General features: G+C 39.2%; 1 protein-coding gene across 5 annotated transcripts in view; it reads right to left on the reverse strand.

Moving 5' to 3' along the window:
* The window catches only part of LOC131083129 (ankyrin repeat domain-containing protein 26-like), a 47,683-nt gene that overhangs the window by 5,417 nt on the left and 15,307 nt on the right, over nt 1-26,959 (reverse strand). For 4 of the 5 annotated variants that reach the window (XM_058023494.1, XM_058023492.1, XM_058023491.1 and 1 more), the window contains 24 exons: nt 25,882-25,993; nt 24,361-24,389; nt 24,194-24,260; nt 24,065-24,109; nt 21,879-21,961; nt 19,162-20,145; nt 18,130-18,338; nt 17,417-17,566; nt 16,442-16,475; nt 16,151-16,289; nt 15,510-15,723; nt 15,035-15,218; nt 14,489-14,635; nt 12,405-13,358; nt 10,712-10,864; nt 9,582-9,757; nt 9,292-9,385; nt 8,116-8,190; nt 6,829-6,963; nt 5,815-5,927; nt 4,652-4,793; nt 3,780-4,061; nt 2,828-3,063; nt 1,850-2,096 (listed from right to left, as the gene is read on the reverse strand). In XM_058023494.1, the coding sequence (XP_057879477.1) occupies nt 1,850-2,096; nt 2,828-3,063; nt 3,780-4,061; nt 4,652-4,793; nt 5,815-5,927; nt 6,829-6,963; nt 8,116-8,190; nt 9,292-9,385; nt 9,582-9,757; nt 10,712-10,864; nt 12,405-13,358; nt 14,489-14,635; nt 15,035-15,218; nt 15,510-15,723; nt 16,151-16,289; nt 16,442-16,475; nt 17,417-17,566; nt 18,130-18,338; nt 19,162-20,145; nt 21,879-21,961; nt 24,065-24,109; nt 24,194-24,260; nt 24,361-24,389; nt 25,882-25,993 (5,004 nt within the window). The remainder of the gene's footprint in view (nt 1-1,849; nt 2,097-2,827; nt 3,064-3,779; nt 4,062-4,651; nt 4,794-5,814; nt 5,928-6,828; nt 6,964-8,115; nt 8,191-9,291; nt 9,386-9,581; nt 9,758-10,711; nt 10,865-12,404; nt 13,359-14,488; nt 14,636-15,034; nt 15,219-15,509; nt 15,724-16,150; nt 16,290-16,441; nt 16,476-17,416; nt 17,567-18,129; nt 18,339-19,161; nt 20,146-21,878; nt 21,962-24,064; nt 24,110-24,193; nt 24,261-24,360; nt 24,390-25,881; nt 25,994-26,959) is intronic. The other variant, XM_058023495.1, reaches the window with a different exon arrangement.

The raw sequence follows: 26,959 nt of genomic DNA on the forward strand, positions 1-26,959 counted from the left end.
CTTGAGAGTATGCTCAAAGCTGTGAGACACATGCTCTGGAAAGAAACTCTATGGGTGCTCTTGAAGTCAGGACACAGAGGGAACCGTCTCACCATTCTCAGATCTAATGCAGACTTGTCTTGGAATCAGCTCAAATATTTTTCACAAGTGGATTTGGAAGCATGTTTCAAAAAACACTGAAAAGGCCTGTACAGCAGTTTGAACTATACATCTGTATTTATTAGCAGCTGTATAAAACAATGAGCCACGAAATAGCCTGAAGAAATGTTTAATTTCTGTAATTAAATTTCCCTACTTAGGGGAAGGCAGAAACCCGTGAAGGTGTCTATCTTGATATTGACAAAACTGTGAGATTCTCAGAGAGTTCCAATGTGTTCTGGAAAATGAAAATGGAAAGCACTACCTGAACACTGTTGCTGTAATTGAGTTTTAAGAAGCACTGAGTACTTCCACTTTCTTTCCCTTCATTATCTGTTTTCCTCATTCTTCTCCAAAAAAGCCACAACTGTTAAGCTTTTCCTTGTAACCTACGTCAGCTTTTTTTTGCCAAGAAGAGGAATGATCTCCTCTTTTGCCTTTTTTTAATGTCTTGTTTCCATCTCTCTGTCCTTTCTTTCCCTCTTTTTTTCTGTGCTCCCTACCCTCCTGGTCTTCTCTTTATTTCCCTTTCGCAGTGAGTCCCTGTATTTTCCTTCCTTTCTAGTGCTTGTATGCAGAACAGCCCCTGCAGATGATACAGGATGAATGACTTCATGAGTGCTTCCAGTAATGTCTGTCCACCTCTGCCCTCAAAAGAGTGTTCACAGCTACACAGGCAAGTTCATCTCTGTAACTGCCACAGCTACACATTTCCAATGCTGCTTTGGTTCCATCTGTTGTCTTGGCTTGTTTTTGTAGAACAGGTGCTCTGTGTAGACACATGGTTTAAATGGGTTCTTTCCAATTAGGGGGGACCATCAAGCTGAGATGGACTTAAAAATGAAGAAATACTTGTCACATTTCCTTCACAGCAGAATACAATAGCTCAACAGAGAAACTCAGCCGTGTTAAGTGACTCTCACTGATTACAACTATTGGCATGGGGTTTCCATGGCATAATGTTCAACCTTCTGTGAGGGATGTGCTATCACAGGGACTGCTAATTACATGGCATACTTAGACCAGAGGCATTGCAGAGGTTGCAGCATTGCTGTAAAATAAAAAAGCTGTGAAGACTTGCCAAAGAGCAGGTAATTTTACCATTTCATAGAATAACACATGGCAGAACTACAAGAACAAGTGTCTCCTATGCATAGTATGTATTCTGCAATGAAGTGTGAGAGCAAAGTTATGCCATCTCATTCATATCATCCTATTTTTGAAGCATCCTTTTGTTGGTAGTAACATACTAATGCAAGTTCTGTGAAGAAACTGCTGGAGTGAAGATCAAGGAAGAAAAGTGTCTCAGAGATGTCTGATTGGATTTGTCACTCAACGTGATGTTAGCCACTTTAAATAGGTTGGCCAAACCATACACTGGAATTTCATTATGAGCTTAGCTGGGAGCTCCCTATGCCACAGTACTCCTTGTCACAGTTTCTCTTGTAAAAGAATGTCATGGCACAGTTCACTGCTTTGACTTAAATATTTTATGGCCTTTACCCTCTTGAAAACTTTTACAACCCTGATGGCCAAAAGTCTTCAGCCTTACAACGTACAGCTGTGCACTGTTCTAATGATTAGCAGTTGCTTTGGCCTATTATACAATATGGCATGGAACAATAAATGGATTCTAACTTCAGGCTAAAAGGGAGAACCTTGCATATGGCTGCTCTTCAGCAGGAGTTGAGGAGTATTTCAAAATGCTTACCTTGGCCACAAAGGCTGCAACCCTGTTTCTTGAGGATAATGTGTTCTCAGCTGGGGTGAGGAAGCTTCCTCCTAGACTGAGACTTCTGCTCAGTCCCAAATTGTTGCCAAGCTGTCCCAGTGCAGTTGAATACAGAACTGGAGTTGCAGCCAGACCTCCGCTGACAATGCTGCTTGTGATTAACGATTTGCTTTTATGGCGCTCCCGGAGGAGCTTCGCATTGGCTTCCTCGAGTCTCTCATTGGCTCTGAAACATTTGCAAGCACACAAACAGTTACCTTCAGTAGCAACACCGTCCCAAAGTTACTCTCCGGGTCCTCAACTATTATTTCACTTCTGAGACGAAGAGCCTCCCAAAGCAGTACATCATTTGACCTGAGCTTGTTTGGAGGGCCTGTTTCTAGGACGTCACACTCGGTGCAAGGAGCAGCGTCACCAACGCTTAGGAGTGCTCAGCATGAGGGCTTCAAAGCCTGCTGTGAAAGCCAAGTGTTCACAGAGCTTCTTCTGGAAGGTACATCACCTCTGTCACAACTCTGGGCTGATCCCCTTCCCAAGGAAGGCTCAAAGCTCAGAGCCACTGCTTAAACAGAAGCCAAAACAGATAATTCCTATATTTCCTTCACAGAACAGAAATCTGTTCTCTGAGAGGCCTACTCTTATTCAAACAATAAAGGACATGAAATTATTTTTTTCTGTTGTACAGAGGATGAGATTATAGAAACTGGCAAACAAAGCTGCCAGTTAAAACAACATCAACTTGACAAGTCTCCTGTTCATGCTATGATCAGTTGTGTTCCTGTTGAAACACTAGAGAAATGAAGGCCTGCTAAATGGGAAGGGTCTTAAGGTACTTTTCCTACAAACATGTCATCATAGGCTTTCAGTGCTGGCCAGGTGCAGAAGAGAAATTAACAAGAAATATGCATGAGGAGAAAGGAGTCTCTTATTACTAGTCCAAAGAAAGCACAGACTTACCTTTCCAGCTTCTTTGCTAAGGATCGTCTAGTTTTCACTTCCTCCAGATACAGCTCCTTGTACTTTTCCACTTCTGCCTGTACACATTCTTTTGGAAAAGTATTCTCTTGTTGAGTATTTTTTATCTTGTCCAATTCACATTCAAGATCTCTAATTCTGTCTTTTAGCTGGTTTCTCAGAGAAGCATGATGACTTGCTCTGATGTGTTCTAGTCTGTCCTGGGAGGCTGCCTGTGCCTGAAAGAGACAGTGCACCTTCAACCACCACAAAGACCAAGAGAACTCTCCCCACCTGTCAGTTGCATGCACCCAAGATCATGGGCTCAGCTGAGCTTAGAGAGGCAGCTGTGCCTCTTCATTACCATCAGCAATCAAGGCAGAACCCTGGAGCTACCACGAGGGTAAATAATTCTTTTCACTCAGGATGAAGTCCAAATCAGCACCACTGTTCAAAGCTACTAATGAAAGGGCATTATCTCTGTAGGACAGGGCATGGAGAACAGGATTCCTCGAAGACCTCAGCAGAATGCCTCACCTCCTTCCCCATCTCCACACCTGCAACTTCAGTCACTTATTTTCTGAGCACTGTCCCTTGTACAAGGACAAAACTGGACCTGTAGGTCTGGCTGTGACAGCTGGAAGGTGCAACACCTCTTCAAGCATGAACAGTGAGAAGGAGCAGACCAGTGGACAGAGATAGCCCAAGCACTGCAAAAAGGAAACCTACCTTGGGCAAGCTTTTGATTCAGGGACCTGCCTTCAGGGACATTGCTCGTATGGTGATAAGAACACTCCTGCCCAGCCATATCCCCTTCTCCCACTGCCCTTTGGCACAGACACAAGTACAGCACTGACACACAGAATCAGGCACCCAAAGCAAAACACTAAAAAATGGTGACCACAACCAAAGTCTGTACAGAGTGCCTACAGACACACATCAGAAAGTCACTCACTTGCAAAAACAGATTGACTTCTTGTAGTTTTTGTCTTATTTCTTGGCCTGCTCGTTCATCAACCTCTCTTTTATACTGCTCTATTTGGCTGTGCTCCACCATGTTAGTCTCTAAGTGATGTTGGAGTTTTGCCACTTCTTCTTTCAGCTGGCATTTGCTCTTCTCCAGTTTTTCACAGTTCCCATGCAGGGTAGATAGCTCTTCTCGCAAATCCCGGTTTTGGGCTTCTAGCTGCATGCTTCTTTTAGACTCCATGTCCAGCTGCTGGGAAAGTTCAGCAACCTGTATGTGGGGGAAAAAAAAAAAAAAAAGAAACTCAGAGGCAACTAAAGGCAGTGAATTCTGTTAAAATTGCTAAAGGGGTTGTCCATGGAGACTATTTATCATCTGCACACTCAGCCTTGACCCTCACCCATGGACATGACATCCTGGTAGGACAGCAGAACTGCTGATCCCTAAGGCCCTCCCTGAGGATCTGCACTCTTGGCTGACCCTGCCCTGTCCTGTTCTTCTTGGTGAGTGCCTGGGGGATGGCTCCTTGGCCCATGAGGTCATGGACCCTGCCAGCCTTGCTGCCACTCTTGGCTTGCCCTTCCTCTGCATGACAGTCTGCCCTTCTGGTGCCATTGCAGATGCTGCTTTGCACTTTCAGATTGCATCTTTACCCATACTGAACTACATCACTATTAGTTAATAGTCACCTGCTTCTCTAACTGTAGAAAAACCATTGAGAGAGACCAATCAAATCAAATCAAAAATACAGCCAAGGAAAGCAAATCATCAACACGGCAAGAAAAACTGGCAAAGCTTCACACAGGGTTGAAAAGTAGTAACACCACAACCAAACAAACATCAAATTAAGCAGAGCTCACCTTTGTTCTCAATCTATCAACTTCACTGACCATTTCAGAGTATCTACTCTTCATTTCTCCCTTCAACTTAAGCTCTGATTCCATTTCTCTCTCCTCATACACCTTTATTTTCTTCGTAGCTCTACTGAGAAGTCTCTTCAACCTAAATAGCAAATCAGTTCAGGAAACAACGAAACACAGGAATAAGCAACCTGCTTATATGCTCTCCAGTAAGGCATGCAGAAATAGCTTTCTTCATCTTTAACATACTTGAAAGTACCAAGAATTGATGATGAAAACCTGGTCTTCCTGTGCCACAAACCATCTGGCACATCTAAATTTCAGCTGAAAAGATGAATTGAAGACTATGTTCCCCATCCCCGGAGAACTGCAGGGCCACCTGGATTGGCAATTCTTCTTGCAGCTATAAGTAAGTACAGGCTCATGCACAGAGGTACCTTGCAGGAACTAACAGAAGACTTCAGTTTGCTTGCAGAGTATGTGTACCTGTTCTTACTTTGCATTGTGATTTCAGGATTTACCTCATAACCTCGGGTTCCTCCCATGACAATTCCCTGCCAGGTGTGTCAGTCACCTCTCCTTCCCCCTCCCTTGCCCCCTGCCAAGTACTGTCTGGAAATCCTGGCATTCCAGAAGGGCATGGAGTGATTGGCTGAATTCAAAAGATGCCATCTACCCCTGGGGGTACACTGGGCCATCCAGGTGTCCTTTGTCCCTTGAGACCTCCTATCATGTACCTGGTTGGTGGGATCCCGACCCCTTCCCTCCCCCTGTGCCCAGGGTTAAAAGAGCCAGCAACCACATGGTTCAGGGAATTCTGTTGGAGCTGGATTCAGAGGCCTGTGGGCCAGAACAAAGCTTTGGATTGAAACCCTCCATCAGAACCGACTCCTTTCCTTCACCATTGCCTTAAAGCTTCTCCACCAGAGGTAAACCTGAGCTCCTGCATGCCTGGACTTGTCTCCAGGTGCCCAGCTGCAGCATCCACCCAGCCAAAGGTGTCTCTGGGGTGAAATCACCACAGTTGCCACTATTTGGTCAAGCAGCAAGGACCAGACAAGCTCAGGCACGTCCTGTCCGGCTATATTGCTAATTACTCCAATATTCTTACATTACAGCTCACTAAAACTGCACTTCTATTCAGGGATATCTCTCCACCATACCTCTTTAAGTCTTTCTGCAATTCTACGTTTCGTCTCATTTCTTGGTCCAGACGGAGTTCAACTGGGCGTTTTAACTCGATCAGTTTCTTCACTTTCTTTCTTTCACTCTCACACTTCCAAAACAGAAAAGACACACAACATACACAAAATGTAAAAACAACAGCTATGTGCAATATGTGTCTCTAGCATTCTCCATGGAGAAGCTGCAGTCCATCTCCATTAGCCCAGTTACATGTTAGGTTTCACAGCAAACTGGGCCAATATCGAAGAACAAAAATAGAAGCCTCCACTGAAACAAAGGTGGAGAAGATGCTGGACTACTTCTAAGAGTTCTCAACTCATAGTAAGGATTATTTAGGTATGCTTATCATGGGAGAATACAAACTAATCTAAAGCTTTTACAGAATCTTTATTGATAAGCAGGCAGAGGAATTTGATCTTTGGGAATTTTTTCAATAATCTATTCCCTTCCACCCCTTCTTTGTGGCTACTTATGTGCTAGTTGCTTTTTACTTCCTTTATTCCTCTACAGACAAAGAGGGAAAGACTGCCCCATTGCAACTGTCAGTCATTTCTGATTTCCCAAGCACTAGTTCATTCCCCCACTATGTTTTTCTGCAAGGATTTTAAACGTCCACTACCCTGAAAACATGCTGCTACTACTCCCTGCACTGCACTGGAAAAATGAAATACTTCAACCCTGCCCAGAAAACAAGGGGTCAGAAGATAGCCAGAAGGAATCCAAGAAAGACCTGGGGAACTGAAGCCCTGCTTGATGTGTTCAACTGAGGCAAACCATACTGGGAACTCTTTCAAAGAGAATCACTCCAAAACTTACACAAGATACCCAGATAACTTTCATTTGCTTCCTGGATGATCCACAAATCACGACATATCCAGAGCCTTAATGGCAGGGATAATAAAAAAATGCTCTTCACCTAAGAACTCGACCAAAAGGTTAATGTGGTACTCTCAGGTACTGGCTTAGGTCTCTGGAGAATTTTCTGGATTTACCTGTTCAAAGAGGTCTGCCTTTTCCCTGTCAAGTTGAGCAACACGCTCTTCAAGGTTAGATCTTGACTTAAACTGCTCTTCCCACATGTTCTGCAAGTCCTTTGATGTCAGAGCCAGCATATTCTGCTTTTGCACCTGTAAAAGCAACAATAGCAGAAGAAGAAACTAAGGTGACCGTACAGAATACACTGGAACAGAAAGCTGTAACTTAAATGGAAACTCTCTCCTTCCCATGTCTGTGGTTAGTGTTAATGTGGGATGTAGAACACAGCTTGGGAAACATAACCAAGAAGAGAAACTGAAGATGGTAAAAAGAATGAATGCTATAGGGGTGGTTTAGATGAGGTGAACTTTGGGGAATAACAAACACACACATAAAATCACCCTGTAGCTTTCTTCCAAAGGTTCTCCAGAGTTCATTACATATTTTCTAATGCAGTCTTTTCTAGTGCCCACCACAGAATATACCCTACCCTCATGGCTTCTGTGACAGATGAACATCTCCTCACAGCAAGAAAACATTTTGAAATTGACAATGGTATTGATGGTTCTATCTGAAGGGACAAAGATTTGCCCAACAGATGCATTTGAGTTGAACACAACTTGCTGATTCAGTTCAAGTATAAAGACTGGAAGTTTACTAGAGGCTTTTAGTGGCATTTTTTAAGGAAAAAAAAAAGAAAATTACAAAAGCAAAAAAGGAAAAAACAAGAGATGCTTACTGGCTACAGAAAGTGACAAAATACTTAACACAAAGTCTCAGGTAAAAAAAAAATCCTTAGGGTGTATGGCTTTCACAAGTCCTCACAGAGGAGGTAAAACACTGGGGTCTCACGACAAAAATTAACATGGCCTCAAGACAAGCTCTGACAAACTCACAAAGAAAATATGGATCTGTAAAGTCTGCTCTCCTCTCTCAGCTTTCAACCACAGATCCCCATGCTGTCCACAACACCCACTCTATCAGTCATCTGCTATGGCTTAACCCTGCTAGGCAGCTAAGCACTTCACAGCCACTGGCTCACTCCCTGCAGGTGGCATGGGGAAGGGAATTCATCACATAAATCACACTGATGAACACAACTATCTTGCACACCACTACACATAGAAAACACAGCAGTAGGAAAATGAGGAAATTTACAGTCTTTTCCCTTGAGGGTGCCTTGCCCTAAAACCAGGACATTTAACAGCTGTGTGCTTACACAACCCACATGATCTTTTCATCAATTACCTATACACAAAAAATTCAAAGACTGAAACAGTCGTTCACAGAAGCCCATCATGTACCTGCTTGTGGTGGTCCTCTGCAGCTGCCTGTGCTGTCTGTAAGCTCATTATCAAGTCTTCCAGGCGGTTATGAACCTACAGAAGCATTACAAGAAGCAAGAAGGTACACTATTACTTTCTAGATTGAAGTTACACCTCACTGACAAAAGTATTACACAAAACCTCTTAAGCTCTTTATTCCTACACTATTTACACCCAGCAACAACGATCAGAATGGCCTTAGTCTGATGCCACTGTAAAACTGTTAGCAACCATCACTCTGGCATTTGATGCAGAGTGAGAGAGAGAGAAAAGACCATGTGGGATATAAAGAATCTTCAGGGAAAACTAGCAGGAGTAGCTTTTCTCATCCCCAGTACACTTCAAAATCATGCCCTATTAATCAAAGTAGAAGGATTTGCCCTTGCTTTCCCACTGGTAGTTACAGTATCAGTACATCACAAAGTTTGATTATCACATTTTCAAAATACCTTCAGCTGTAATTGATAACTACAGTCGTAACAAGAACCCTAGTTCAGTGGCTACAATACAAAAAAACAACAATAACAATAAAAAAATCTCTTAATTCAGGCCACAGATGTTAGCACCTTATCAAAGCTAAAATTAACCACTGTGTAGAAGCTGTGGTAAATTCCAAGGCTGAAACTGAGTTTTGCAGATATACCACAAGCAGTCCTCTTCACTGTTTCATGAGAACAGACAAACAGCAAGTAGCCAAAGAAAAAGCAATTCTGCACAGCAAAAGCTCTGGGACATGTAATTTTTGTTTCAGTCTTATGATGTCAGCCAGATCTCAGGCATAAAGGGCTTGGCATCAATATACCCTGTGGAATTTCTACCAGTAAACTTGACGAATACCTTAAATGGAACACACTGCAGTCCCCAAAGCAGCATCTGATGTTACAAAGGGTCTAAAGCAGACAATAGTTACACCAGATATTGCTGTCAAATCCTTACCTTTTTGAGTGTTATGTTTGACTTGCTATAGCATGGAAAAATTTTCAAAGCTGGATGGCTGGAAAGTAGAGCAGGCTGCTTTCTGAGCAGCCTCTATTCAGAAAAAGCAGGCACTGAGCTCCCCTTGGCACTCCAGGAAAACCTCACCATAAAATTTCCCCACAGAAATAGGTAACCAGGCTCAAGAGACACCAAAAGAGAAATTTATGAGCAGCTTACTGAGGCAGAGGCTTGCAGGTCTCTCTGCAGGGCTTCAATCCTATTGCTTTGTTGCTGGACAGTGGCTTCCAATTTGGTGTTTTCAATTTCAAGGCTTAAAAAAAAATACAGGTCTTATTATAAAAAACTGCCAGAGCACAAATTCCCAAAGAACAGTGCAAAATAATAAAAAAGAACATTCTTCATAATCTTCATAAATTGCTGTGACACAACAAAGCTACCTATCTATGCTGTGGTTTCCAGCCAATCCCTGCAAGTGACAGATACCTCGCCCCACTGTGTTCTCTTACTGTTGCACGTGTTCTTCCAGTTGTTTTATAGTAGTGTTAGTCTCAGAAGATGCCAACAGCTGGTCCTGCAGTTTCTGGGCAGAAGCTGTTGCTTCTCTTTCCTTACCATCCAAGGCAGCCTTCAAGTCACGAACACAATGCTCAGACTGAAGATACTTTTCTTCCATCTCCCGCAGCTGTAAAATGACAGAAAGAATCCACAGTCTTCAGTGAGCTTTTATACAGGGCAGTCAGCTGCTGCCCAAGGACTCACCTGCTGCAGATATTGCTCATAACCACTGCTCAAAGAACTGCAATCATCTCAACTTTCAAAGCTTCTACTAGCAAATGAACACAAGCTGTGTTACTTCCTAATCTTCTACAGTGGCCTCTCCCATCCCTCCATGGATTTCCCAGAGCACAGCTCTAAGCACTGACACTGCTGCCCTGACCCTTTTAGGGACTAAGGATGCTCTTTGTAGTCACTCATTTGCTTCTCTGTGAAAACATGAATCAAAAAGTTCATCTGTCTGTAGTGACTTCACAAGTCCCTCATAAGGATCAGATTTTAAATTATTTTCCTTTCAGAACTCCAAGGCCTCTCTACGTCCACACCTTGAAAAAACACTGTGAAAGGTAGTCCCTAACTAAGAAAGAGCTTACACTTCCCTTGCAGGAAAACCACTTAAGGATGGCAAATTATAGCAGGGCCAAAGGGGAAAATGCAGAATAAGTACAAAAGCATTCAAAATTTGACATGTTACCTGGGGGCAGGGGAGGGTGGGGGAGTGGGGGCAAGGGGAAAGCAAAAGCATAAAAATGTCCAAATACAGCAGTCCAATATTTCTACTGAATATTGTAGGAATTCAGAAATCAGACAATCTGCTTGGCTAAACCAAAGGTAACAAGGCATAAATACAGACACAAATTTATTGTGAAAAGCACCTTTGCAAAAAAAAAAATTTGTCCAAGTTAGGGCATAATGTCCACGTGTCAAAGACGTGGACACCAAGTTTATAAAACAATGCAATTGATTCTCACATCATTAAATCTATCCTGTTTAATTTTTTCCTGGGGTTTTAGGATGACATCCAATCCTACATTTAACAGCCACCATAAGATTTATTCATATAATTACAGACATGCTGTACCTTGGTTTTAGCCTTTTCCAATTCCTTTTGCAAGCGCAGCTTGTCTTCCTCCAGGTCACTGCGGTAGCGCGCAGTAACTTCGAGTGAAGCTTCTGACATCGATTGCTTTTTAAGTGCATCTGCAAGCTCCTGCTGCAGCTGTCTGACCGTGCCCTAATGAAACAATTAAATAAGCATGAATAAAGTTGTAAGAACAAGAAAAATGCCTTTACTTTGACTTATTTCATTACAGAGTTAGACTTGTCTTTGGATTGAACTCAAGTGTAATTGTCTGTCACCAGCAGGCATGTGCACAGACAATCACCTCTCCATCTTCTCAGCTGAGCACCCCCAAACTGTCAGCAGCTGTTCATGAGGATTTTTGTTTCCTAACACATAAAAAAGATCCAGATATTGTTCTTCTTGAAACCATGCATAAGCACACACTGCAATCATGGGAATTTTACTAACATAATCCAAACAAATCTGTTGTGATGCAAGAGCCATAATCTGACTGCAGATACTATATTGTTGACCAAAGCCAGGACTTGATATCACATCATTCTTTGCTCTATTCCTACATTTTACAAATATAATTAAATGAATACCTATATCTAAAAGTTCTTTTTTAGATATACTCTAAGAATATGTTGAATCACAACCTCTTACAGCCGTCTTAATAAATATGGTTTATAATAACAACTGCCTTTATACTGACATATTAAGTTTGCTAAAACCTGGTACAGTTAGACAGATCTAGTATTTTCAGAGGGAACCCATTGTTTTTGTATGAAGAATACACAGCAATTCACAGATTAAAATGACTGATAGTATTCCTGGAGTTCTCTCCCCACACACACCTTACAGTAACTGATAAATGAAGAATAAAGCAGTTATCTCACACACGCCTGTATTTATCTCACTCAAAGATTCTGGACTTGTTAGGAAGAAGGAAGTGTAATTTTAAACCACTGTTCAAATCATCAAAGGCAACAAACCATACATCAGTGTGTCTAAATACTGACTTTTATTAGTTCCTATTTTCTAGAAAGTAAGGGAGATTAAACAAAACAGGTAAGGCACTTTTTAAGTCATTACTCTACCTGAAATTGGCCAGAACATTCTATCACAGAGTACCCTACCTACTCCTGGGAACAGATATTGATGCAGTCTCTAGGCAGACCCCTTAGAGCCCCCAGAATATTCATAAATAGCTGGACACTAAAATACTCTTCAATTTTGATAGCAACTTAGGGAGAAGCAATGTTTTTCCTCTGTAGGAACTCAATATAAGTCCATCTCACACAATTCATTCATCTGTATTTTCATTTCTCAACTGTCATATATTAGATCATTCTTCCTTTTACATCACTTACTTGTATCACCAGTGCAATACTAAAAAAAAAAAAAATAAATCATCAAATACCTAAACCAATTCTATAGGGCAAAAAATGGACTAAGGAAAAGAGATGAAGTGCTAGAGAAGAATCACCTTTCTTGATCAAAGCAGACTTGGATACCTTTTTTCTGTTCTCTGCTCAGATCTGAGCAGTAACATCCCATTTACCAAACCCTTCCAGTTTCAAGAGAAACCAACCAGAACAAATAATCATTATTTGGTCCCATGCATATGGCTTTTATCTGATACACTTTAGAAACACAAAATAATTTCAAGAACTGCAAAACTTTAAATTGCTGTAAGTCTGTATTTTACCTCTCTCTCTATTTTGTCAGTCTCATATTTGAAGACTTGTTCTCTTAAATCAATACATTTGGCATTTAATTCCTTGTTTCTCTCTTCCACTAGGTAAACTTGCTTTTCAGTATCAGCTCTGAGTTTGTTGAAAATATCATTAAAGCGATCTTGCACATCAGTAACTACTTTTTCTTTGATGATCCCCTTGTTCTGCAGATCTTCCAGTTGCTGACGGAGCAAAAGGTTTTCACTCTGGAGCTGGGCCAATCGCTCCTGCATGGATTCCTGCTTTATTATAAGTTTGTTTACTTGGTCTTTTTCAAGCTGTCGAGCATGATCATATTCCTTTGCCTGACACTGGCTTTGACTTAATTCTTTTTGTGTCATTTCTAAAAGCAACGTTTTCTCTCTGAGCGTCTGTCCTAACTGGTGAAGCTCATTTTCTAGACTATTAGCTTTGCTTTCAGCTTTACTCAGCTGCTGGGACAAGCTCTTGTTGGCCTCTCGCACATCCGCGAGGTCGTGATGGAGCTTGTCCTGCAGGCGAAGCCACTCATCGCGGTCTCTCTGAAACGCGCGCTCAACGTCGCTTCTCGATGACTGCTGACGCTCAAGCTCCTGAACCGTAGTGTTCAAGCGGGAACGGAATGATTCAATTTCTGTCTCTAGCCTGTCTTTGCTTTCTTTTGTCTGCTCAAGTTTGGAAGTTAGCATTGCAGATTCTGTCTTCAGTAAGTTCAGCTGTCCGTTGTACTGGAAAACCGTTTGCGTTAAGGCTTCCTCGTTCAGCTTAAGTTCTTTTTTGAGATCTTCATTTTTTTCTTTCAAGGTCTCATTTTCCTCTAAATATTTTCCTTCTTCCTCCTGGTGTCTAAGTCTTATTTGATCAAGTTCTAGTCTTAGCCTGGCAATCTCATCTTGCAGTAACTGATTTTTGTACAACAGATCCTTTTCTCTCTCACTGTCGGATTCCTGAAAGACAGAGAACATGAATAAATATCCAGGAGGGAAATAAATCTACAAAACCACTTCAGCAATAAACTGCATTTTAATGTTTCTAACACTGCAACATGACTGCAAAGATGAGAATGAAATTTCAGATAAGACATATGCTACTCTATGAACCAGTGCATGTGTCCAAAGCAGGCATAGAATGAAGGCGTAACACATCCATAAATATACAAGCCAAATACATAATGCCTTTTTTCCTGTAAACTAGCAACTAAATAATAAAATTATTTAAAATATTTCAGGTATAAAGGTTATAAAATAACATTGCTTTCTTATGTGTGCATGCCTTTAAAATATTCCCTTTTAGATTAATTTAGCTGTGTTACTGATCTGATAAAATCTCTGCTTACCAGGCTAAAACAGGTATTTTCCTTTTTAAATGTGTTCCTGACACTTTTTCTGGCATTACTGAAAGTTTGCTATATAGCTGAACCATCCCTGGAATGCAAGAGTCTTGTATAGTGCCTGTTTATTATACAAATTATTTTCCATGTAAACATACTCACCCTCTATTTATTGGGCAGTACAGCCAAGAACAAATAATTCTTCCAAGAATTTCACATTCTTAGTAAATTCATTAAACTTTTCAAGACTTCTTTATTTTTTTTTTTAGTGTCCATGATTCTTTATTCTCCTTCAATTATTTTAACTAGTATTGAGAGTTTTATTGCTGATCTTCCTTCCTAAAACTTTAATATGTGGAGGTGGAACAGAACTTCATACTTCAAGCTTGACAAGGGAATAAATAATTTAAAAAACCCCAAGTAATGGGAACACAGAGTGTCAACTTCCTTCCTGGCCAGTCTGGATGTAGGTAGCTAGGTGTTTCACTGCTAGAAACGTTAAAAAGTGGTGATAACATGTCAAGGAAATAAATAATGTTTTCTTTTAGCTTTCTACTTGCACATACAGCACTGATACTGCTTCCCAAAACTTTTAAAGACATAAGGGAAAACAGAAGAGGTGTTTGCACAATAAAATCACACTGTAAATAATCCATCAAGAAGCAAAAAAAATTTGTAAATTTTATTATAACTATAGAACAAACACAGTGAAATTGAATTAATTAGAAAAAAAAAATATCTCCTTACATCTGAACGTTTTCCTATAGTTCTTCTTGTCTCTTCTTCTAGTTCCTTTTGTCTCCAAAGGTGGTTGTTCAAAATGCCTTCTTGCAGGGCTCTGGCACTCTTTTCCTGAGAGAGCTGTCTCTGTGTTTCATCACGCTCGTCTTCAACCTACAATAATACAATTAAATACCCTGCACCTTCAGAAAAATCAAAGCTAGCAATATTGTTCCACTCTCCCTTTTATTCTTTTAAATATTTTTGCTTTCCAGAGTTACAATAATCCATCTATTTTCTTCTGAAATTTAAGAAGAAATACAGAATCATTTAGTTATTTTAATTATTATTTCGTAATAATTCTGAAAAATAACTCAAAGTTAGGCTTTGAAATACAAACAAAAAAAAGGGAACACACTACTTGGAAACCAGCTGTTTGCAAAATCTGGCAATAGTTACCCAATGCCTCTTGCATGAACAAAGTACCTCTTCTCTAGGCATACTGGAATACAACATCAATTAAAAAGAAGTAGAAAATAAGAAGACAAGTGTTTAAGTCATTATCTAACATACCTGTTTGAAGAGCTTTCTCAGTGTTACTAACTCCATTTCTAAATTCCTTGATTGTAACTCAAGTTGCTGTTTCTCCTCCATCTCTTTACAATATTGCTCTTCTTTCCTTCTGAGTTTTTCTTTTGTTTTCTCATATAGTGTTTCTAGTCTGAGTCTCTTTTCTTCTTCTTGTTTCAAAGTAAACCTGGGAATTAACAGTATAGTTGAGAAACTAAAGCACTAATAAAAAAATTAGATATTCTACACTATGAACTTGCAGAAACAACTCAAACCATAAAAATGTTAAATATTTTCAGATTTTATATTTTTACTCTAATTTTTAACTTTTTAAAGAATTCTATCATCATTCCATTATCTATGGTATCACATTTACAGTACATGGAAATAAACTATTGACTGTTTTATCACTTGTAAGTTTATATAGGTAAATATACTGTTACAAGGTAACACATTATCAGAACACAAGATTACATACTTAAGGCTTTGGATATCACTTTTCCATTCCACTTCTTGATGAGCCAATATGGATTTCAAATCTTGAGTCTCTTCTGCTATTAATTTTGATTCCTCCTTTTCACTTTTCAGTTTTTTTACTTCTCTCCAGACTGCTGCATACCGATTTTTCTCATGCTCTATTATTTGTTCATATTTAAGAAGTATGTTTTGAATTTTCAGTAAAATAGCAGAACCTATTTTGAGATAGAGAAGACAAAGTTGCACATATGCATAAATACTTTCTAATGTGTAAATTATTTGATTTGGTGCAGGTGATAAAAGTTCTGGTAGTGGGAAGATTGAAGGAAGGCAGTGGGAGTTCTCCATGAGAAGAGGCCAGGGCTTGCCCCATTCCAGACACAAGACAATGGATCAAATGCAAGGGCACAACTGAGCCTTTCAGCCATGCTGGTGACACCTCATAAAAATATATTTAGGAGAAGGCAAAACCACCACTGAGGCAAAGGCAAAAAATAGGAAAAACAGCTGCCCTGTACACACATGTCAGCGATGAAGGGGGTGGTGGGGAGGTGCTAACCTAAATATAAATGAACCAAGTGTACTAGGAGTGTACACAAAGAAACTTGTTACATCTGAGGAAAAAGTGACTTTAGAACATACCTGTATGATCCACAGTAAGCTGTTCTAAGAGCAACACAGCCTCTTTGTAGGTGGATGTTGGCAATTTGACGTCCTCTGATGTTGTGTCAGATGAGTGAGTTAAATCGAGGTCATCAGTTACATCCATGTGTATGCTGACCTACAACAATACAGTATTTTCTGTATACAACTATGTAATATTACAGATGCATGAATGACTGATTCTTTCATTCACAGTCCATATCTGATCAATCCCATATGAGTGATTAAAAGCTGATAAAACTATTTATCAAGAAACTAATTTTGCAATACCTTGTTCTTTTCATTCGCTGTCTTTGCTGCAGGTCTGGAAAACAGAAATATATTTCAGTTCTGGAATGTTTATCTTGCATTAAGAGCAATAGCTAAAGTTGCTTTGAAAACGTGATTTCAGTAGGGAATTAAAGTAAAATTTAATACAAGAGTATTTTTAGACGTAGGTGAATACTGGAAAAAATTATAATTCTTACTGGAAGATTATTTTTTTTACAAATATTAAGCAAATGGTTGAAGTAACTGTTCACTTAAAGTGACAGGAATCATATAGCTACAGACATGGAGATATACAGATACATAGTTATGTGCGTTCTCTGTTTAATACTAGAGGTTTCGTTCCCTTCAGTATTTAGACTCTTTCCCTTAAGGTCAAAGAACTGTAATTTTTAGATTCTATAATGTACTTAGGCTGACTGGAGTGGAGTTATTTTTCTTCAGAGCAGCCCACACAATACTGTGTGCTACATTTCTGACCAAAACAGCGCTGACAACACACCAGTGTTTTAGCTATTTCTGAACAGTGCTTGTACCCTGTTGACAATTTCTGTTTCTCATTTTGCCCCTCACTGTTAAGTCTGGGTAGGCAAGAAGTCAAGAAGATACCAGGTGAAGAAAAAAAAATTAAAAGAAAAAACTCAAACCCTAAGATGCATGTGATGAAATAGCAACTTTCTTCTTGCGTAAGTCTCTCTTCTCCCTTCTAAAAAAATATATGTTCACATATGCAGTGACCTTCAGGTACTTTCTCAGCACTTGTGCACATTTGTCTTTATAATGAACTTGGGTAAGATGTTCAAAGCACATAAAGCAAAAAGGTTGTGTTTTGGAACCCAAAAGATATCAAGCCATATTGTCACATGAAGGAACAAAAACCACTGTGCACATCATGCTTACAAAAAAACTTACCTTTAGCCTTAGGTCAATTTTTATCATTAAGTAAGTTTTAGTCATAACAGTTCTTATATTCAGTACCTTCCTTCCTCTTGAGATGTTTCACTGGAAGTGCTATCATCTGGTACTCGAAAATGATTCCCACTGGAAGAGCTCATCTGCTGATTGGCCTTCAGCTTTGAAGTCTGTCCTTTATTATTCTTTGCAACATCATGATTCAGGGAAAGTTCACTGCATTAAACAGAAAAAAAATACCACTTGAGTAACTTTACAGAAAATATTTCTTTGAAACAGACATAAGATGATGTCAGAAACTCAGACCTGTCAGATCTCAGAAATAACTGAGATTAAAAATAGCTCTGATAAAAAACAGACTTAACTCCAAGGATTGTGGAGTATTTAAAAAACCTTGCCCTAGGAATGAGGGGGGAATGTGGAACCTGAACGAGATTCAGGCAGTATCTTATATTCACATTAGAGGAAGTATTAAGAGCAGAGATCTTTGAAGGACAGACAGAAAAACCCTCCTGCTTAGGACTTCATAAAAATATCAATGCCTCCGTCAAACTTTTAATATTCATTTGGTAATATCTTTTCCCTCTTCCTAAAAAATAGTGTTTTTTTTAAATGTTTGTGAAGCAGTGGTGTGCTCAATATTGCTTTCAGCATCAAAGAAACTGCTTCAACTAGTACAGTATTAGAAAATCTGAAATATACATAAGCATTCCTACAAATATGAATTAGAGATCATGTCTTTAGTTTCTACTTTCATTGGCATTTTAATAATTTCTGACCTTTCCTCAGGTGAAAAATTCTTGTTGGCTTTTTCTTCTGTAGTGTTTTCATCCTCCATTTTCAAAGAGTCATTCTTCTTTAGTGTAAGCTTTTCTTTCATTTGCTGATTAGTAATGTTGGCTGGTGGTGTATTTAATTTATCAACATTTTCCTCTTTCCCCACTGTCTGTGTATTGAAACTTCTTTCTTTGTTTTTTTCCTTCTCAACCTACAAAATAAAGTTTCAAGTATTAATCAGTCTTTCCATAAAAGAGAAACACAACATCCAAGACTGAATAATTCAGGGTTTACCTCTGAAGAAGTGTAAAATGAAAAAAAATACAGATAAGTATTTTCACAAAAATTACATTACAAAATGTATTGCTATTGAAAGTCCTTCAAATTCACTCATGATTCTATGATATAACAGAAACACGGTCCTTAGAAAAAAACAACAATGTATCTTAAACCATGAACAACAAAAATACAAAAGCGTTACTGATGGATTAAAGAGTTAGAAGGACTGCACAATGTTTGTTATAAAAACAGAAATAAAAAAAATCAAATGGAAGTGTGCTTGGTTACTGCTTCCTCCATGGAGGGTAGGCAGGGTAGCAGGGAAAAAGATGCCAAACCCACAAGTAGAAACAACTCCACTCACAGCAAACAGGAATTTAAGTGAAGGGCAATGAAGACACACCATGCAGAAATCACAGCAAATGAGAAGTTCAGTCAAGACCCTGTTCAGAAGCTATTTTCATTCTTTGTTTCAGAAACAAAACTGATTTAACTTCTTTTAATGTCAATGAAGTGATAACTTCTTACACTGGAAGTGAGTGCCACATAGTGTTAAAGTGGAACAACAGTGCATTCTGTGTTTTCTGAAAAAGGGGAAAAGGCAACTCTCCACTGCTGTCTTTATTCATAAGTATTGTATTTTCATTCAAACAACTAATTTGCACAAAGCTTCTTCATTTAATGATGAATAGCTGAAGTGAACAGGACCATTGATATGGAGAAAGACAAAGAATAAGGAGTAGCAGGTGAACTACCTCTTTTTGCAGCTGTACCTTCTCTTTCTCCAAAGCCAGGAATACTGCTTGCAGTATTCCTACCTTACTCTTAAATCTTTCCATATCTCTTTTTAGCTCTTCATCAAGACTCCCTTCCAGCACGTCACACGATTCCTGAGCACTAACGAAAAGACTTTCAGTTTCTCCTATATTACTGTTGATACAGCAGTCCTTGGGAGCATCATCATTAAATCCAGAGTGCTTTTTAAGTTTTGTTTCTGTTACAGAATGTACACTTTCATCACTTGCACAAACAGGTCTTATTTGAGGAAGAATATTAGAAATGTCACCCAAAATACTTGATTCTAAGCTATGTCTCAGGCAGTAAGCAGGACCTTCCTCTGCACTTTTACTATTTCCATTATCATTCTCTTCTATTTCCATAGTAGGCATTTTCTTTTTCTCTCCTTTAGCTAGGGACACCTTTCTGTTATTTACATTGTTAATGACAGCTTCTTCATCTGTATTCCAGGTATCTTCTACATTTGTCTTTAAGCTATTTTGATCAGGAAGAACATCATGACTTGGAAATACAATTTCCATTTTGGGTATTTTTCCACCTAGTGTAGTTTTAATATCCCCAAATTCACCTTGGCTTTCTAAATTATTGCTTGATTCTGTCACAGGAGATGAAAAAATGTGAGAACTTCTCAATTCTTCACCAACGTCATCTTCTGGTATTTCTTCCACAAGTGAAGCTGTTTCCCCAGCTTCATTTTCACCAAACAACTGCTTCAGCTCTGCTGTAATGTTTTTGAAATTTGTTTTCAATTCCCTTTTCTCATTTTCAACCCACATTCTTTCATATCTTTCTTCCCAAGGTTTTAGATTTAACTCCTTGTCAGCACTGTGCGATTCCTCATTTTTTGTTAGGGCTTCTTGATGTGAAACTTCTGCTTTGTCAGTCTGATTTTCACATGCTGTTTTTTCTATCAAGTTAGCAGATTCTAAAATATATTTATCCTTAAGTAAACAGGTACAGACAAAAAGATTACCAAGAAAAAGGAAGTTAATCTAGGTAATTTCCATTGCAAACTCATCCTTCACGTAACAGAAATAACAGCATCAAGATATTCTGAAAGCAATTTTTACAATATAAATCAAAGGATACTAAATTAAAGGTTCACTGACTCACCTTTTTCTTAAAAATAAAGGACTTACTAGCTACTAGGACTTATTAGAGATAACAGCTTTTCCAGGATTGGAGTTGTCTAGACGAGGGTTACTTTCACCTTTAGGCCCGCTTGCTTTCTGTAACCAGCGGCCTTTGTTAGCAAGCAATTCATTTTTTCATGTTTGCTGCTTTACTACCACTTTTCTTTGGAACTGCCCATGTTTCCTCACCTTCCTTCCTCCATACTGTCTGGCATTTTACAATCCCCTGCCAGCTAAGCTAATACAGTGTAAATGAACATGACAACCTTTTTACTGTCCACAACATGAACAACTGGGCCTATTTCTTCACCCAAGGCACAGATATGTTAAATTTCATTCCAAGATCCAAAGAAAAGCATTTATGAGGGAAACCTGTCCATTCTTTGCCTCGTCCCAAAAGTCAGGAACCCAAACTTATGTAAAAACCATACCATGGCTCACTCAACCCCCTCCAGTCTCTGACCCCACACTCTGGTGCTCACAGGCTCCTTCCCCATTGCTTCCTAGTGCCTTCCATACAGGCCTGTGCCTCAGGCCCCAGGGGCTAAAACCATTCACCTCCTCTCTCTCTCTCTAAAACCCTCACCAAGCCCTTCTCTGTGCCAAATTGCTGCTTTCAAGACAGGGAAGGAGCACCTCAGCCAGCTCCCATCTGTCTCAGCCTCACCATCCCCCAGGTTCACTGCCCAGCCACCGCCACTTTCAGTAGGCCTCAGTTCCATGCTCTGCCTGTCAATATTAAGCATATTCCTTTGTCATCATACATGGGTGTGGGGTAGAAGTCATTTGTTCCACTGTCCCTTGAGGTGCTACAGAAGACTCCAGACCCCTCTATCCAGCCCTGTCCCTCTCCTGTTGTAGGCCCAACACAAACAGGATGTCTCCCTTATTCCTGTCTGAAATGCCCTCTGAAAAAAACCATTTTGAACACTTACTAACATGGCCAAACAAGCACATATTTTGCAGAGACAGGGAAAGCACTGGTCACAAAATTTAACTTTTTTCTGTTTCTTCTTCTGTTATGAAGTGGAAGGCCAGGCATACTTAATCAAATTGATCAGCATACTGTAGACAAATTCCCTTCTTTACTTGAATGTGCATGTTGCATAGGGAAACAAATAATTTGACTGCGCTTTTTCTCAGCACTGTGCAAAAGGAAAAACACTGAACAAAATCTAAGCAAACCAATCTTGAATGTGCATGTTGCATAGGGAAAGAAAAAATTTGACTGCACTATTTCTCAGCACTGTGCAAAAGGAAGAACACTGAATAAGGTCTAAGCAAACCAGCTGGAAACAAATTAGTGTAACAGCAAGTATACAATATAACAATAAGGATTTTTCCTCATTATAAGAAGACTATTCCATTTTACTTCAGGCTGTTATACAACCTTTATCTACAGAATTCTCCAGAATTACTTACTCCTTGACTGGTAAGTTTCCTTCACTTTACATGTATATAACATATAATTCTTTGCTTTACAGTGTATAATACAATTTACTGTTTCAGGCTCCTAATTCAAAACCTTTGGTGTTACATACCCACACTCCATAGTTTTCAATGGCATCCTTATCTTCTTTTTCAGCTGCTGATGACATATGAAAAGTAGATCCTGAGTACTCACCTACAATGAGAAAACTACATTTTGATAACCAGCATGACCTAATACTACTTACATTTAGAGTGCATCTTGAATCATATTTGTGAGAAAAATCTTAACACAAAATAATGCATTGCCTCTAATTTGTAAACTCTTAAAGACAAAAATTACCCTAAAACAGATTGAAGATGTATCTGTGTACATTGCTTTCCTACAGGGCATTTAAAGGAAACTTGCTGAAAATTGCTGCAAGTGGTGACAAATTAACCAATGCTCTTTCTTAAAGGTGCATTATCTTGATCTTTCTCTTTGAAACACTGTGAGCCATAAAGTAAATAGCTACATGGCTCCAGCAGCTGTAATTCCCCTATGTGTATATGTGCAGTACACAAAAAATCATGAAAAAAAAAAATCACAGCTTTGAAATATTTTAAGGCCCTAGCTTTACTCTGTCCATGAAACAAATCTGTTTCTAGACATGGATCTGGACTGAGTATTTCAAACTGCTACCTTATCTGTTGCCAAATGGAAAACTGAAAGACGGACTTGTGTAATGCTGAGAAACAATCCATGATCTGAACACTTTGCTTATATTGTTGAAAACTGGATTCCACTCTTCCCTCTCTCAGAATTTCTATATAATATGGGCAGGTCACAAACTTCTCAGATGTATTCACTCAGTCTGGCAGCCTACCCTGAATCTCTGTTGCACCAGAGAGCTGCACTCCAGATACTCCCAGACACAATCTAGAAAGAGCACCTCACTGTCATTGTTCTTGTGGAAGTCATATTGTACACTTTCAAGTGACAAGCTTTCAGAAAGAAATGAGTCTTAGCAACTCAACTGGGGAATCTAAAAACAAGAGATGGAGGATTTCACCCATATCACTCTGCACCTCCTGTCTTGCTCCATAAGGTCATGGATTCTACACAATAGCATTTCTATATCCAAAGCTTCACTGCTAAAGAGGGACACAATATCCTTCCTACAAAAAAATGAGCAAGACTGAGAAAAATACATAGGTATCATCATAAAAACACAAAAGGGCACAACCTCACTTCTTGGCATCTTTGCTTTAGGTGAATACTTTTGCAAGCCTTCCTTAAAGAGTTCTTCACATTTGATACAAGCTCAGAGTTACAACTTTATGTCCGAACTCCTCAGTCAGCCAAAGGTCTCAAGAGGTCAATTCTGACCCCAAGTTACACAGTGTGAAGTAACAATCTTTTCCACCTTTTCCTCCCATCTCACTGCTAGGTAAAAATTCTGAGATTTTTTGTAGATTTGATTGTTGGATATTTCAGTACAAGGCATTACACAACAGTCATTAGTGGATTGACAGCACTTCTTTCACAGGGTTGCTATGATGATCTCTTGGTGACTGATGCATTTCAGATAGTCTGATAAATACTAAGGACAATAATAACAGCAATAATTAGGGATCATGTTCTACAAGGAACACAGGCATTTCCCGTTTTCCTTGTTTTTCAGCAAGAGGAGCTTTAGACTTTACTCATGCTTAGAGATATCCCAGTACCAAGCTGTTTGCTGGTACAGATGAAGGCTCTAGCCATCAGTAAAACCAGACAGATGCTGGTGGTCAAGGAACATCTGCAGGTAGCCCCACAGAAATTACTGTGCAGAGGGTATTCTAAGTTACCACTATCAAGACTGCTGTAATCAAAAGCAACTCTAACTCCCATTTAGTCTTGCTCATCAGAGAAGTTTTCAATAGCAACTACGTTGAGTTTGAAGTCTCAGTCTTCAAGAAAGATTTTAGGATCTTTGGAGCCCATAAGATCTGTTTCACATAGTGTTTAACCAATCTTGAAATTTCTGTGTAACTGGCAGAGAGCAAGGGAAAAGACAGGAAAGACACAAGGCATCAATGTTCCTCCATCTTCAGGACTGCCTGAAAAGGGGAATGACAACATGTATGCTGGAGGAAGCCATCATCATGGAAGGGCAGACTGTAGGAGGGAGCAAACATGTACAGGGGCATATTTCACTAGTCCTTCTGCTTCCAGAACACCTTGTTAGCACCATTCATTTAAAATTAAGAAAAGATTTGCGGTTACAATGTGTCTGTCCATGAAAGAACACGACAAAGAGACGGTCATGAATACCTTCAATATCCTCAACATCTTCTATATCAAATTCCTGCAATAGATCTGCAAAACATAAAACAGATGCCTTATTAAATACTCCTAAAAGATTATGAAGCTAAATCCAGAACCACTTAAGGCAAATATTACCTGATTTCTGCTGCCTGTTTTCATGAGAAGTTTTGTTCATTTCCAAAGAAGAAATGGGAGTCTTCAGCTATGAAAGAGAATTCAGTGTTAAAACATCAAATTCAAAGCAACTACTAACTATTTAATGAGCAGAATAAGTAGTCAGTCTTACATGAAGAAATACTTACCTGTGAATTGTTGGGTTTCTCCAAAAAGCCTGGAAGTGAAAAATATTTTATGAAATGTTATTTTCTTAAATTGTGGGTACATTTTAATCCATTCAATATCAGTAGTTTCTACAACTAAGTGTTAGTCACAAGCATTATTTCATCAAGAGTACAATACTGAACATTCCATTTACCTCATCATGCAGCATGTGTCTTAGTATACAAGAAAAGAGCAATGCATACTTCCCATCATACACCTTGGATTTAAAAAATTATTATCACAGAACTAGGACAATATAGGTGAAGCAGTAAGGTCATGCTTGTTAACAGAACAAGATTAAAATATTTAGTCCTTTTGAGGAGCTGAATCCTGCTTTCTAAAAGGATTATTTCAAAAGCCAAAGCTGGTCTGCTGCAATAAATGATCATCAAACAGCCCTATGACTGTGATTATTCTACAAGTGCTTAATATTGAGGAGCATTTTCTTTTCTGTTGCTGGAACTAAGAAAGCATGGGTGCAGACAGAGAAACCTCATATATGTCTAACAAGGTAAAATCAAGGCAGTGCTCATCAGATCGTTGTGGTTTAGCTTGCAGGGGAACAACAGAAACAAATGTTGTCTGGTTTTAATCTACATTTATAGTATAGTTCCAAATATTTTTTAAAATTTTGTTCAACACTAAATAATTTCCAAACCCACACAATCCCACCTATACTTCTCAAATCCTCCGCTTAAGTCATGTTATGGTTTGAGTCCTCTCACTAAAGAAGTATATGGAAGGATACTTAGAATTATTAAGAATGGCTCCATGGCAAGAATTCTATATTTAAATAAAATTGTTTATACTTTATATTTTAAAAAATCCAAACCAGCATTAAAAAACAAACAGTATTCAATTTCAGTAAACCTGGTGGTCCAGCAGTATGGAAAGACCTTAGAAAGATTACCATAACCACCTTTCACCATCTTTTCACACGGATCCTAAACCTGTCTTAGTAGAATTCTTGTCTAAGCAGAATTCCATGACAAATAGTTAACTACATTTGAAACTTCTGGAAGCTTGTAAAGTTTTGCTCAAGACACTCAAGAGACAGTGTCACGAACTCCAGGCAGAAATCCTCAGCAAAAATCCCTGTACTTGTAGTCCTACTTTAGCTCCTAGGCAAAGCACAACATAAAGTTATCAAAATGCTATCAAAGGTTAAGCTAGGGGAACCAAAAATGCTAAGCCAGATCACAGCTGTCTTCTGCTGCATTATCATCTAAGAATGGTCAGTCCTAATAGACATACACTGTCATCACTATGAAACAAGAACCCGAACTAGATACTCACTGGAGGAACACAAGTAATGCAAAGAATTTCCTTTACAAACTGGCCAGCAAGTGCTGTGATTACTGGCATTAGTTAACAAACAATAAAACCTTCATTGGTATGATTCACACTCATATCGTGACAGCATTTCTAGGGCAGACACTGATAAAAGTTTACTTTAAGCTTATAAATGCTTACAGACAAACATTAGCCCACCAGGAAGTTACCATTGTCACTTTCCCCTGAAACAAACTGGGAGCATGTTCCATGTCTCTCTGCAGCTGGGAGCAGCACACCACATGGTATCTTATCTGGCATTTCGGAATCCGCCTGCGTAACCTAAAACACATGAATGAAAATTAGTACAAATGCATTTTCAATGCTTTTCTATATAATAAGTTCCTGCTAAACCAATTCATGTAGCATGGTATGTAAGTATATTCTAGATACAAAAATGTTTTTTAAGGCCCTTGGCAAGAATCCATCAGAACACAGTATATTGGAAAATCACAGCAATTGTATTTGTTTTCAGATCTTAAGCAAAAACTTCATGCCACGCTGACAAACCTGGACAGACTGGATAACCACAAACAAGAATTAACATGGTAACTCAAGATACAGGTTGTGAACCAACAGCTACATGTCTGCAGTGGTCCAACATTAGTACTGAACTTGTATATGACATTCAAGCTGGTACTGACATTCCCTGCAGCAGTGAATGAACACAGTGCTGCTCTCAATTGCAAGAGCCATTTAGATAGAACTAAGATTAGCAAGGCAGAGCTTAAAATTACCTTGAAACCAACAATGTTTGAGCCTTGTATTTTTAAGAAGGGGATGGGAAGAGTTCTTTTTTTTAAAAGAAGAACCAGAGGGATTTAGCTACAGACCTTGCTGATTGTCATGGACAGAAAAAATGAAAAAGGCAAATGGGGCTAGCATGTGCAGTGTGCCTCTGTTAAATATGATTTTAAAGAAGGCCAGAGTAACCTACAAGAGGTGGAGAGGATCTGTTCAGAAGCAGCAAACCATCTAGTTTCTAGAGCCCAAGGGCAACAGCTAACCAGGTCAGCAGACTGGGGCAGTATGGTGAAAAAGCAATAATCCTGCCAGCCTCTGCAAAAAGGTCAGAATATTTTAAGCAGCAAGGAACTTCACTGTTTCAGGACTATACTAGAAACCAAACTCAGCCAGTTGCTGTGACCCAAGCCATCAGCTCACCCTAACTTCATCCCAATCCTAACCAAGTAGCTGGCCTATAGCAGAATTATTTCAAGGGCCCCCAGTTACAAATATACAGCAAAA

Source organism: Melospiza georgiana, chromosome 4 (assembly GCF_028018845.1).
Source record: "Melospiza georgiana isolate bMelGeo1 chromosome 4, bMelGeo1.pri, whole genome shotgun sequence".
Taxonomy (NCBI): Eukaryota; Metazoa; Chordata; class Aves; order Passeriformes; family Passerellidae; genus Melospiza; species Melospiza georgiana.